At 43.8% G+C, this 14,787-nt stretch overlaps 1 protein-coding gene across 1 annotated transcript in view; it reads right to left on the bottom strand.

The window, feature by feature from the left end:
• YLPM1 (YLP motif containing 1) overlaps nt 1-8,861 on the bottom strand; it is a 60,731-nt gene extending 51,870 nt beyond the window's left edge. Inside the window, exons 1-2 of the mRNA XM_043516182.1 lie at nt 7,724-8,861; nt 991-1,236 (exon numbers count right to left, since the gene is read on the bottom strand). Coding sequence (XP_043372117.1) covers nt 991-1,236; nt 7,724-8,728 — 1,251 coding nt within the window. The 5' untranslated portion in view covers nt 8,729-8,861. The remainder of the gene's footprint in view (nt 1-990; nt 1,237-7,723) is intronic.
• Between the last annotated feature and the right edge of the window lie 5,926 nt (nt 8,862-14,787).

The raw sequence follows: 14,787 nt of genomic DNA, 5'->3' as shown, positions 1-14,787 counted from the left end.
GAAAATCCAAACTATTCCAAAATTCTGGTTGTTTGGATTTAGTATTCTGGTTCAGACCTGAGCTATTAAGTTCAGACGCATGTCTGGATACGAACTTCCACAAAATCTTGGTGATAGAGGCACTAGATTGAGTGTGGGGTACTAGCTCAGGCACATCTCTAATCCTGACTGCAAGATTTATACAAGCAGCTACAAAGGGGAAAGATACTAATTCCTTCCAATTCAGCAAGTAGGATGAGCAAATCATACAGAGGGACAGAGGTAAAAATCTTGAACACTAACAAGGAAAAGTCATTCAGGGATTTCAGGTTAAGGAACTAGGGAGCACGAGATTAGCTAATTGGGACTACAGTAATTCATTCATTTCCCTTATCCTATTTTCTTTAAAATAATTCACTTTTTCTGAGATATGTCATCTGACCTACTGGCATTAGAGACAAATACGGTTCAGAATCTCTGAACACTATTCACTTCACCATGGCAGGGAACATGGGTCCCAAATGCAGAAGTCTTTCAAATCTGTAGGAGAAAGACTCTGTAAATGCAAAGGGATCCTACTCATCACCTAACAAAACTGAGGAAGCAGCTTGTTCCTGAAAAATATTTTACTAGTTCCAAACCTGCCAGACCAGGGAGATGTGTACCCAGACCTGTCTCTCCCAGCTGTAAAGTCTATTCGTTGGGAGGCAATATGGCTTAGTGAATAGATCACTAGACTTGGACTCAAGAGGTTTGGGGTCTATTGGACTCAAGAGATCTGTGCCTGGCCTGCTGGATGATCCCAGGTACCTCACTTGCCTTCTGTACTTCAATTTCCCCACATGTAAAATGGGGATAATGATACTGACCTTCTTTGCAAAGTGCTTTGATATCTACTGATGAAAAGCACTATCTAAAGTCTAGGTATTCAGACCCAGGCAGGAGGAAAACTTTTTTTTTTTTTTTTTGGAATGAATGTCCAATAAGGAATAGCATCTCTGCATAGCGTACCTTAGGTTCAGTAGATGAGACAGGAGGCTCCTCTTTTTTGGAAGATGGTATGAGGGGCTCGTTAAGTGAAGGCGGGTCAGACTGCTGATTAGGAGCCATCACTTTCCCTTCTTCTTGCTGTATTCTCTGCTCAGGTGCATCCTTCACTATTCCTGGACCCTTCGGTTGCTGCTGTCCCTGTGCATGTGCTTTTGCCCTCTGCTGCAGACTTAGCAAGTGTTGCTGGTACCAATACTGTTGCTGTTCCTATAATATACAAAAAGTTTGTGAGAATTACAGTAGCAACTAGGTTTAATAGACAAAAACAGATAAAGATAATCCGCCAAGATAATCACTGAAATCTGGCAGAGAAAGCAGTCTCTTGAGAAGTGTTTGTGCCTGTTTCATAGTGATAACTCACTTCTCTACCATCATTACAGAAAAGCAATAGGTCAAAATCCCTTATCAGGATTCAGTCACGACTGTCCTAGGTGCTATACAGACATGAAGGAAGATGCAGTTCCTATCCCAAAGAAGGCAAAAAACAGAAAGGAGAGGAAGGTGTTCAACATATGAGCCAAGGGATCGGAGTGAATGGACTTGTTAATTCCATTTCATTATTTTATTAACAACTTGTTATATGTATTTATTATGGAGCTCAGATTGGGTAGGATAATGGAAAAGTTGGATGAGGAGAATTAGTAGGAGCCATGGAACAGGGAAAAGGAAAGGGGGCAGAAGGACACTGAAGGAAGAAATGCATAGCGGAAAGAAAGGGAAGGGATAAATGGAGACAACTATGGAGAGTGGGAAGAGTGAGGATGGCAGCAGAGAAACTGTGAGGGAGAGATGTGGAAGGAGACTGGGGCAAACAACCAATCAAATAGAAAACAATACCCTGAGTTCAGATTATAAAAAGCTGTCTTCTAACTCACTGGCATCTGGCAGCTGCAAGATAACCAGATGGGGACGCCAGAAATAAGACAAGACCAGCTACGGAGAAAGTCAAGCTCCTAGCGTTAAGTCCTCATCTTTAAATATGTTCAAAGTACAAAGTGCTTTATAGCTGAAAGGCCTGTTCTTTGGAACATGGTTCCACAAGGTCTGATGGCATATTCTGACATTTAGACTTTCTTTGAAGAATTTCCTCTGCTGGAGAATTTCCCAAGATCTTCACTTTCTCCATATGTGTCATATAGACAAATGGATATATATTATCCATTATAAATCCCCTTTTCTAGATTTTGTAACCAAGTAGCATTCATCTCCTCCAAGTTGAAATAGCTCAGCTCTCAAATGTTTTTATACATTTTCAAAATAGTAGGTAGCTCAATAATTATACTTCATCAGGATTTGCACTGCCCAGCCCAAATATCAAGGATAAAGTTGGAAGAAACTTCCTAGTGATTATGGTTCTATAATCTGCGCACACACTAAAAACTCAATGAAATGCCATGAGTTCAGATTTAAAATAAGATACAAAAGGAACTAAATTCTAACTTTGTAAATTCAGAATATTGAATGTTTACTAAAAATGTATACTGAAGTCCCATTCATCAAGAGAATTTATATAGCTTTTATAAGAACTCTGGCAAAATAGAGGGCACAGAGACTGGTATTTTATAGCCATATAACGAGGATATGGAAAAGCTTATCCTAAAGCTCATGGAATGGTGCGGCCTATGAAAGCACAAGCTCAATTAGCAATTTCCTCTCTTCTGAGAATCTGTGACTGTCCCACATCTTTCATACTCTTCTTGTTCATCTTTTCTACCCACACATTGGCAAGAAGAGCCACTTCTGAAAATCCAGCATGGGAACAGCAGAGAAGCTAACATGAATAACAGTTTATTTTTAAATGCAGGTATAAATTCAGCATTGGTGAATGGTGCTGGATGAGATTCCTTAAGACTGAAGTTTCCAATTCATCTTCAAAATAGGTACAAAATAAGCATGTGCAGTGCAAACTTCCTCCACCCACATACCTTATGTCTGAATTAGAAGGGCCTATTTCTAGTAGTGAGGTGTGAAATGGACGAATTTAAAGAGCAGATCTATGCAGAAAATCACTTCTCTAGAATGACATTTTGGGGACTATATGTCTATGATAGGAGATGGTATCATTCTAGATCCTGCCATTGACCTCTGCCAATATCCTGCATAATCAGGATTCAGATCAGGATGTGACATAAAGAAGCTCTCATGGCTATGGGTGGAGGACAAACATCCATACTTACAGCATGGGATCTCTCAGCAGCCTTCAACTCCACGTTGCATTAGGAGTTGCTTTTGCATTCAAGAGCTAGCAGAGGCATGCAGAACAGCACTAAGCTGGATTTAAACATTCCTTTCACAGAGATGTCACATAACATGATGTTATACAGTAGTGATGGCTGTGACATAGATAAATAAAAGATGATAGTCATGATAGACAACTGCTCTTCTGCCTTGAAAACCTAGTCACTTGAGAACTCATCCCATCTCCTCTCCTTCTCAATATATAGATTAATCTCTAGGAGAGGACATACCACATAGGCTCCAATACCATCAATATGATGACACTCAGCTGTAAATCTCCTTCACAGCACATGAAGCGAGAACCACTTTATGTCCCAACAACTGACTGAGGGCTTGTCTACACTACCGCATGGGGTCGATCTAAGATATACAACTTCAGCTCCGTACTTAGATCTACTTACTGCAGTAAGTCAACAGCTGACGCTCTCCCGTCGACTCCGCTTGCACTTCTGTTCTGGTGGAATATCGGAGTCAACGGGAGAGTGCTCAGCGGTCGATTTATAGTGTCTATACTAGACATGATAAATTGACCCCTGCTGAATCAATCACTGCCCGCCAATCTGGCGGGTAGCGTAGACAAGCCCTGAGAAAAGTGAATGGATGAAAAACAGATGTCTAAAGCTCAGACTGAGCAAAACAGAGTAAATACTGGTGAAGGATACATTTCAAAGAGATGGTTGGACCTTTAGTCCTCATCTTTGATTGAGGGCTACTACTCTCCCAGTGTCAAGGTGGTAACTATTCTTGGAGTCCTATTGCAAACACTGTTACTCCTATACACAAGTTTCAGAGTAGCAGCCGTGTTAGTCTGTATTCGCAAAAAGAAAAGGAGTACCCGTGGCACCTTAGAGACTAACAAATTTATTAGAGCATAAGCTTTCGTGAGCTACAGCTCACTTCATCGGATGCCCAAGGGGTAAGATTGGGAATCAATCACAAGATGTCAATGTCAGGTATCAGAGTAGCAGCCGTGTTAGTCTGTATTCGCAAAAAGAAAAGGAGTACTTGTGGCACCTTAGAGACTAACAAATTTATTAGAGCATAAGCTTTCGTGAGCTACAGCTCACTTCATTGGATGCATCCGATGAAGTGAGCTGTAGCTCACGAAAGCTTATGCTCTAATAAATTTGTTAGACTCTAAGGTGCCACGGGTACTCCTTTTCTTTTTTCCTATACACAAGGAATGCAACAATAACAAGGAGCTTCTTCTTCCATCCTTGACTAACCAACAGTTTATACCAGTGATACTGAGACCTCAAGTCGTTCAGGAGCCAAATTAGCTACCAATAGTACCCAAAAGAGCTACAGTAGTGTGAATTCATTGTTTCGTTTACTATAATGCTATTCATATTTAAAGAGTATAACAGAGAAAATATTAATTTATGTATAAATATATATTGTATATTATTTTCACAGCAAAGTTCACAGTGCAAGTTGATAACTTAATTTGGTTAAAAACATAGTAAAAGTATCCCTGATTGGTTAATTAACAACTCACACAGTGTTTTAATATCACATGCTGCAAAGAGTCCCAGGAGACACATTCAAGAGCTGCAGTCTGAGTATCATTGGTTTATACCTGTTCCTCTCAGGGAAGGATCTCATCACCGTGAAATAGGTATCATCACCTTCTGGTTAGATTAAATTACCACAACACAACTTCTACCAAATGCCCAATTATGACGGTCACACAGAAGCTACACTTGATATAACATACAGCAGCCTCAGCCTAACTCAAACAAAGAAAACCAAAGAAGTGCATCATGTCAACATACCATTTGTTCCACTGACTCTCCATTTAGTTCTGTATCCATTTCAAGGACCTAGTCCTCAGTTTTTAAACTTTTAATGGCCCAACAGGACAGCAAGACTCTATGCAAGCAGTGTGACTGCCAGAGTCCGGGGTGAAAAACTTGGGGGTCTTGGTCACTACAAAATATCAGGATGAATCTGAGAGCCTTTACTGCATAACGCAAGACCCATCTTTTTATGCAGCAAGTCCTTCCCCAGGATGGTAAAAAGCCTGGTGATGCTCATGGAAGAAAACAACAGAGATGATAAGCAAGGAAGAGGAAAACAATACAGCAGTCCAGAACACAGGACTGTGAAGCTTAGGTATCCTTTATGGGAAAATGTACATAATCTTTGTTTAATTTTCAACAGAATATGCACCCAGATACCAAAGTGAATGGCATACTATAAATAAATTTTGGTAGATACTTCACTTATTAAAGCTATGTCTACACCAGAGAGCTTACAGTGCACCACAGAGCTTACAGTGGCACAGCTGTACCGATGCAGTTGCGCCGCTGTAAGCTCTCTCGTGTAGCCTCTCTATGCTGACAGGAGAGAGCTCGCCTGTCATCATAATGAAACCATCCCCAACGAGCGGCGGTAGCTATGTCAGTGGCAGAAGCTTTCCCGGCAATTTATGTGAGTGTAACTTATGTCACTCAGGGGAGTGTTTTTTTCACATCCCTGAACAACGTAAGTTATACCAACATAAATGGTAGTGTAGACATTGCGTAAGTCAGGGGTTGTCAAACTGGCAGTCGGGACCCCTCAGGGGGTCACAAGATTATTACATGGGGGGGAGGGATTGCGAGCTATCAGCCTCCACTCCAAACCCTGCTTTGCTTCCAGCATTTATAATGGTTTTAAATATATAAAAAAGTGTTTTTAACTTATGAGGGGGATGAGGGGTCACAGTCAGAGGCTTGTTATGTGAAAGGGATCACTAGTACAAAAGTTTAAGAACCACTGGCCTAAGTGTTTCTGAAAAGATATACCTTGCCATAAGGAGACACAGGAACCTTATTTTCATTGTGTGAGACTGTGCTGCAAAATGTGTCACATGGAATGGACTCTAAACCAAAATTACACACAGAGATCTGTCAATGTTACACAGTGGAAGACAAATAATATAACAAAGAATTACAAATGACAAATTGCAATTTCTTGCATAATCTACTGAATGGGGGGGGCGGGGGGGAAGCAGCATTCTGTTCAGCTATGGACACTGTTACTACAGAAGATAATCAGAAAATTATCTTCTGCCTAGACTAGACTGTCATTCATTAAAAAAGAGAGAGATTCCATAACTCTTCTTCCGTAGATCAGTAGAAGTTACAATATTTCAGTGTTCAATCTTTACGACCCTTTAGGTACCACTTTCTTTTTAAATTAACATTTAATTTTGTATTGTATCAAATTCAGTAAACTACAATAATGCAAAGTTAGGGCACAAAATCAGAAAATGCAAAAGGTAGTAGTGTTTATTCAGTCACAACTCTGCTCTCCCAAGTATGCATTGCAATAATTCATTAATTATGACTATGTTCTTTTAGATGTATGTATGGTTGTCAAAATAATTATTGTATTGTATTAATTTAAAAATAGCATAGCATAATAAAATTACAGACGCTATCATAATGGACAGCAACAAAGCGAGGGGGGAGCATGTTAACATTTAATATTCAACCTCCTAAAATCCAGCACTTTTGAGTGCTCAGTTATTGAACCAGAATACTGAATCTACATCTAATTTACTATTTTGTTTTGAGGGGAGGGAGGTTAAAGAAAAAATGAATACAAGAGGAGTCCCCAGTTCTATAGAATTAAAAAACCAGCTGGTGCCTATCAATAACATTATAAAAGTGCCCACCTACAGACATAAGTGTTTTTAACAGTAAAAAGTATATTTTTCACTCTCACCAAATTCAAAACCTTTTGAAAAGACTTTCCTCATGTGCTTCATAAAAGTTTACCTTTAGAAAAGATCAAGCATGAACACATTTAGGCCAAACTCTGACTATTTCTGAAAACTGGACAAACAGATATTTAGGGTCTATAATGGAAATACTTTTGTAATCTTAACTATTGCAGGTATGGCCAATTTGCACTGTTATAGCATTTGTGTTCATAAACAACTGAAAAAATATTACTGTAAGAGAAAAATCAAAACAAGAAACTATGCAAAACAAAACAGGTGGCAATCCTACAACATACCAATGGACTGCTGCATTGGTATGGAGGGCCCAATGAAGTCTATAGGGATCCGTGCAGTTCATCTGCACAACGTACTTTGCAAGATCGGAACCCTAAAAGTCTGAAAAATCCACTAAGGGGATAAAGTTCAGTCAAGGCTGAAACATCTCATTGTGCTTGGGAACTGCTGGCTCTTGAAAACCAACTACTACAGGATACAAAATGTACATTCAACAGGAGTTTATGGAATTTTAGTCTCATCTGTACCATTCCCGGCTTTTGTGAGCTGAAGCCAAAAATTTTGTTTTATTTAAACCTAATTCGTTTATTGTTTCTCTATTTTATCTGTTTTTAGCTGAGCATCTTTACAACTCACATTACATCTGTAAATGATCAGTTCCCATCACTACCTTTTCCAAACTAGAGCCACACTTGGCACCAAAGCACAGGTTGGACACTTTGTTCTTACCTGGGGGGTCATAGTGGAGGGGTCTGGCTGTGCGGTGCTGTGCTGGTCAGAACTGTCACTGATGTCCTTAGCAGCATTCTGCACTGCCTCTTGCTGAGCAGGAGTGGAAGGGGGCAAGGATGACTGGGCTGTAGTAAAGTGAGATTTAGACTGAGAAAGGGATGGTGTCAAAATAGACTGTGCTGGTTGGGAAAGGGATGATTGGGAAGGGGACAAGTAAGATTGAGAATGTGTTTGATAGGATTGGGAGGAGGGTAAATAGGATTGAGGGGCAATTGGTGGAGGGGGCTCTAAATAGGACGGTGGTGGTGGCTGGGAGAGCTGAGAATGGGACAAATAAGATTGGGGCGGAGGGGACTGGGAAGGGGGTGGCTGGGCTGGGGGAATATAGGGTTCAGACTGGGCTGGGGGGATATAGGCCTGCGAAGGGGGTGGATAGGCCTGCTCAGGCAGTGGGGGCGACTGTGGTGGAGAGGACAGCTCCATGTCCATGGGCACTGGGGAAGAAGGCAGGTGCTCCCAGTCACTGTGGGGCTGAGACGGCTGGAGGGTCTCATGCTCTCGGGGAAGGGGGGGCTTGCAGACCTGGGGGTCCCGGGGTGGGGGCGGCGGGGGAGGCTCGCGGTGCTTGAACTGCTTCTGGTAGCTGCGGACGGGGGGCGGCACTGGCGGCGGCGGCCAGTCGGTGAAGGAGCCGGGGAGAGGCGGAGGGGGCAGGCCCGGGGGCGGCGGCCCGGGCGGGGGACCCCCCAGAAGCACCGACTGCATCTGCTTCTGGTGCATTTGCTGCAGCTGCTGCAGCTGGGCCAGGTGCTGCTCCTGCAGGCTCAGGAAGCCCGAGGCGCCGGGCGCGGGGGCCACACCGGGGCCCGGGGGCGGGTAGTTCGGCGGCGGGACGGAGGGGGGCATCACGGGCGGGGGGACGGGCAGCGGCGGGGGCGGTATCGAGGTGGGGGGCGGCGGGTAGTGCCCCGCCGCCCCGTACAGGCCCCAGGCCGGGTACATGGCGGGGCCGGGTCTGAGGCGGCGGCCGAAGCGGAGATCGGAGCTTCCACAGGCCGCGGCGAGTGGCGACAGCAGCAGCGCGTGCGACGCACAGGGCCTGCGTAGTGAGGCTCGTTGGACCTCCGGGACAGAAGAGTGCCGCGCAGGAAGTTAGAGTGCCCCCACCCTGGCCCATAGAGAGGAGCTCGCTGAAGTTAGAGCGCCACCCACCGACCAGCCCGGGCTATAGAGTGCCCGGGCACCGGCGGAACAACACGGACAATAGAGAGGTGAACTAACTGGGACTAGAGCGTCGCTGAAACCCTGGTCTTTTCTTCCCTCATGTCTGCTTGGACAAAAGAGAGGGGCAAAGGCAGCTAGAGCGCCGCTCAGAGGAAGGCTATCGGCCTCCATCTTGTTGGGGGCGTGGCGGGCGAGGGAGGAACAGCAGGCTGCAGGCCACCGCCTGGGCGCCTTCTGGGTTCTCTCGCGGCCAAGGTTTTCACCCTTCCTCTCAGCTGCTCTCTCCCACGCGGGGGTTGCTGGGGCTGGTTTCCCGCAACGTGCCCGCCTGTCCCTGCCCGTATCGCTGCCCTCGGGGCGCCCTAACTACACCTTCCCTTTGAGACGGGTCTCCAGTCTGGTGAAGCTCAGTGTCTGGGAGGTCAGCCTGGGAGGCGAGCTGAGGAGCACAGACAAAGCCTTGAGCCCTTAAATTCCATTACTATGGGGGACAGCATTCAGATTACAGTGCTTGTAGTTGCTTAACAGCCACGAACTGTTAGCTTGAGTTTCAGAACTGTTTAGAGAAAAGGAGTACCGGTGGCACCTTAGAGACGAACAAATTTATTAGAGCATAAGCTTTCGTGAGCTACAGCTCACTTCATCGGATGCATTTGGTGGAAAAAACAGAGGAGAGATTTATATACACACACAGAGAACATGAAACAATGGGTTTATCATACACACTGTAAGGAGAGTGATCACTTAAGATAAGCCATCACCAGCAGCAGGGGGGGGAAAGGAGGAAAACCTTTCATGGTGACAAGCAGGTAGGCTAATTCCAGCAGTTAACAAGAATATCAGAGGAACAGTGGGGGGTGGGGTGGGAGGGAGAAATACCATGGGGAAATAGTTTTACTTTGTGTAATGACTCATCCATTCCCAGTCTCTATTCAAGCCTAAGTTAATTGTATCCAGTTTGCAAATTAATTCCAATTCAGCAGTCTCTCGTTGGAGTCTGTTTTTGAAGCTTTTTTGTTGAAGTATAGCCACTCTAAGATCTGTGATCGAGTGACCAGAGAGATTGAAGTGTTCTCCAACTGGTTTTTGAATGTTATAATTCTTGACGTCTGATTTATGTCCATTCATTCTTTTACGTAGAGACTGTCCAGTTTGGCCAATGTACATGGCAGAGGGGCATTGCTGGCACATGATGGCATATATCACATTGGTAGATGCGCAGGTGAACGAGCCTCTGATAGTGTGGCTGATGTGATTAGGCCCTATGATGGTATCCCCTGAATAGATATGTGGACAGAGTTGGCAACGGGCTTTGTTGCAAGGATAGGTTCCTGGGTTAGTGGTTCTGTTGTGTGGTGTGTGGTTGCTGGTGAGTATTTGCTTCAGATTGGGGGGCTGTCTGTAAGCAAGGACTGGTCTGTCTCCCAAGATCTGTCAGAGTGATGGCTCGTCCTTCAGGATAGATTGTAGATCCTTGATGATGCGTTGGAGAGGTTTTAGTTGGGGGCTGAAGGTGATGGCTAGTGGCGTTCTGTTGTTTTCTTTGTTGGGCCTGTCCTGTAGTAGGTGACTTCTGGGTACTCTTCTGGCTCTGTCAATCTGTTTCTTCACTTCAGCAGGTGGGTATTGTAGTTGTAGGAATGCATGATAGAGATCTTGTAGGTGTTTGTCTCTGTCTGAGGGGTTGGAGCAAATGCGGTTATATCGTAGCGCTTGGCTGTAGACAATGGATCGAGTGGTATGATCTGGATGAAAGCTAGAGGCATGTAGGTAGGAATAGCGGTCAGTAGGTTTCCGATATAGGGTGGTGGTTATGTGACCATCGCTTATTAGCACCGTAGTGTCCAGGAAGTGGATCTCTTGTGTGGACTGGTCCAGGCTGAGGTTGATGGTGGGATGGAAATTGTTGAAATCATGGTGGAATTCCTCAAGAGCTTCTTTTCCATGGGTCCAGATGATGAAGATGTCATCAATGTAGCGCAAGTAGAGTAGGGGCATTAGGGGACGAGAGCTGAGGAAGCGTTGTTCTAAGTCAGCCATAAAAATGTTGGCATACTGTGGGGCCATGCGGGTACCCATCGCAGTGCCGCTGATTTGAAGGTATACATTGTCACCAAATGTGAAATAGTTATGGGTCAGGACAAAGTCACAAAGTTCAGCCACCAGGTTAGCCGTGACAGTATCGGGGATACTGTTCCTGACGGCTCGTAGTCCATCTTTGTGTGGAATGTTGGTGTAGAGGGCTTCTACATCCATAGTGGCTAGGATGGTGTTTTTAGGAAGATCACCAATGGACTGTAGTTTCCTCAGGAAATCGGTGGTGTCTCGAAGATAGCTGGGAGTGCTGGTAACGAAGGGCCTGAGGAGGGAGTCTACATAGCCAGACAATCCTGCTGTCAGGGTGCCAATGCCTGAGATGACGGGGCGTCCAGAATTTCCAGGTTTATGGATCTTGGGTAGCAGATAGAATACCCCAGGTCGGGGCTCCAGGGGTGTGTCTGTGCGGATTTGTTCTTGTGCTTTTTCAGGGAGTTTCTTGAGCAAATGCTGTAGTTTCTTTTGGTAACTCTCAGTGGTATCAGAGGGTAATGGCTTGTAGAAAGTGGTGTTGGAGAGCTGCCTAGTAGCCTCTTGTTCATACTCCGACCTATTCATGATGACGACAGCACCTCCTTTGTCAGCCTTTTTGATTATGGCCTAATCACATCAGCCACACTATCAGAGGCTCGTTCACCTGCGCATCTACCAATGTGATATATGCCATCATGTGCCAGCAATGCCCCTCTGCCATGTACATTGGCCAAACTGGACAGTCTCTACGTAAAAGAATGAATGGACATAAATCAGACGTCAAGAATTATAACATTCAAAAACCAGTTGGAGAACACTTCAATCTCTCTGGTCACTCGATCACAGATCTTAGAGTGGCTATACTTCAACAAAAAAGCTTCAAAAACAGACTCCAACGAGAGACTGCTGAATTGGAATTAATTTGCAAACTGGATACAATTAACTTAGGCTTGAATAGAGACTGGGAATGGATGAGTCATTACACAAAGTAAAACTATTTCCCCATGGTATTTCTCCCTCCCACCCCACCCCCCACTGTTCCTCTGATATTCTTGTTAACTGCTGGAATTAGCCTACCTTGCTTGTCACCATGAAAGGTTTTCCTCCTTCCCCCCCCCCCCCCCCCCGCTGCTGGTGATGGCTTATCTTAAGTGATCACTCTCCTTACAGTGTGTATGATAAACCCATTGTTTCATGTTCTCTGTGTGTGTGTATATAAATCTCTCCTCTGTTTTTTCCACCAAATGCATCCGATGAAGTGAGCTGTAGCTCACGAAAGCTTATGCTCTAATAAATTTGTTAGTCTCTAAGGTGCCACCGGTACTCCTTTTCTTTTTGCGAATACAGACTAACACGGCTGCTACTCTGAGAACTGTTTAGCAATCACAACTCCACTGCCTGAGGGCTTGGCTTCACTGACAATTAACCTGAATTATAACTCAAGTGTTGCAGGGGCACCATTTCAGACTTTTTGGTTCGAGGAGACAACTTTACCCAGGATTCCCGAGGCTACTTGGACATATGAAAACTAGTTTTTTGCAGATAATAAGTTACAAATTATTATCTGGCAGGAGCATTGTATCTAATTCCTATAGAAAGAAAGAAAGAAAATTAAATAAATATTAGACCTACTCAACTCTAATACTAATATGTTCTGACATCTTGTGTCAAGTCAAGGGACACTGGTTAGGTTTAAAATTTTAATATATATTCTTACTTTGTTACTAACTCTTGAATACAACAACAAACAATTGTAGAAAAATCCAGATTACTTTCTGTCACTCTTTTGCAGTTCACCACGCTTGGAAAAGATCATTTAATTTTTTAAAACATCCTACTAGGACAAGGCCCTGTGAGTTTATACTTGCTTGGGCTCTGGAGGTGTTACCCCACTACAAATAATAAACTTGAAACTGACCTTAAACAGGAGTGAAACTAACACTTTCAAGTCACTTTCACAATATTGCCAACCACAAATGTTCACAAATCATGAATCAGACTGACCAAAAATCATGAGATTATGTAAAAATAATAGATTTGGTGTTATTTTTATTTGCCTTCTGCTTTTTGAGCCTTTTGGGTGCACCCAGGTCACATTTTGAAGCTTTCTCCACAGCCACAAGGTTTAGAAACTTCATTTTTCTTTAAGAATGATGGCTGAAATCACCACATATCCACTTGACTCCAGGAGCTGGGGCTTTAAGGGAAATAATTATTATGAGACTCATAACAAAATAATGGGAATTGGCAACAGTGCTTCCACTTCTGTTAAAGGTGAGTTACTTTCCAGAAAGCTCTAAACACAACACTACAGTGATTTAGTTGCAGTTCTGACAAGAGAATATTTAAAACCAAATCCCAAGAAAATTCTACATTTTAAAGTTGAGGAAAACATTGAGACTTGTGAGGTATATCAGGATCTCTGCAGGCAGGAAAGGGAAAATAAATAGGCACAGGTGCTCTGGGCAGCTCTTCCTCTTGAAAGAAAGTTGAGGGTCAAATTTTCTAGTCCTTAATCATGTAAAACTTCTATTGCCATCAGCACCTCCACTCATAGATACTAATGTGCTCAATAACTATACACTTCATACTTAAACATCTGAGCCATCTTTTCCAAGGCTACTCATTTTATACAGATTGTCTCAGAGACTACATTTTCTGGCATATTCTGAACAGTTCTGAGCATACAATGGTGCCCAGTGAATAATACAAAACATGACAATAATTGTTTACTTTATGGACTCTGTAGATTCAGTTTTCTTCTTTGTTCTGGAATTGGCCAGGGTACAGCTGAAACCCTAAGGGCTTGGCTACACTTACATTTTATAGCACTCTAACTTGCTGTCTCACCCCCCTGAGCGCAGCAAGTCTGAGCGCTTTAAAGAGCTAGTGTAGGTGGATTACCAGGAGCACTGGGAAAGCTCTCTCCCAGCACACACACGCAACTACATTCGCACTTCAACATGGTGCCGCGGGAGTGCTTTGAAATTTCCGGTGTAGCTGTGCCCTAAGAATTTGAGGGACAAACACATTTGATACTTGTACAACACTTTCTCATTCCTTCCTTTTTTCAAACTCAGAACAAAAAATGACAAAATAAAATGGTTTTCAGTTAAAATGTAAAATTGCACAGCAGGCATTATTCTACAACCCAGCCTGGGGCAGAACCTGCCATCCCTGAGGGGGTTAAGCAATCATCTCTCAGCTGACTTTCATTCTCTTTTTTCTTCATCCTTCCTGACCTCTCTGCTGCTTTTCATGCTGTCAACCAGGATCCTTTCCAATTGCCTGGGACCATTTGCTGCAGTCTCAGAGAACTGGCCTTGTTTTTTTCTCCATCTATTAGAGTCCTCTTTTTTTGCAGCATACAGCAGAGCGATAGGCTGGTCCAGTGGAATGGGAGCTACCCTGAGAAACTAGGGATCTACTTCTCAATGGACTTCCTGTATGACCTCAGGCCAGTACATTAGAGACAGAGTTTCAAGGTTTTTAGGCACCCAAAGATTCAGCTAGGCATCTAGTGCGGTTTACAAAGCAGCTAGGTGCTTTTGAAAATCCCACTAGGTGCTTAAATACCTTTGAAAATCTGGCCTTTAGTTTCTCTGTACATCAGTGCTCCATTGGTACAAAATGGGTATAAAATAACAGCACTGCTCTACCTCACCGAGGGGCTGTGAGGAGAACTAGGTTAGACATTGTGAGAAGCGGGAATGTGGCACGATCAGGGGAGGAGGCAGGGAAGAGGTGGGGCTGGGGCGGGGCAGGGA

Source organism: Dermochelys coriacea, chromosome 6 (assembly GCF_009764565.3).
Source record: "Dermochelys coriacea isolate rDerCor1 chromosome 6, rDerCor1.pri.v4, whole genome shotgun sequence".
In the NCBI taxonomy this organism is placed as follows: Eukaryota; Metazoa; Chordata; order Testudines; family Dermochelyidae; genus Dermochelys; species Dermochelys coriacea.
The sequence above is the reverse complement of the archived record's forward strand: the minus strand, read 5'-3'. Positions and strand labels throughout refer to the sequence as shown.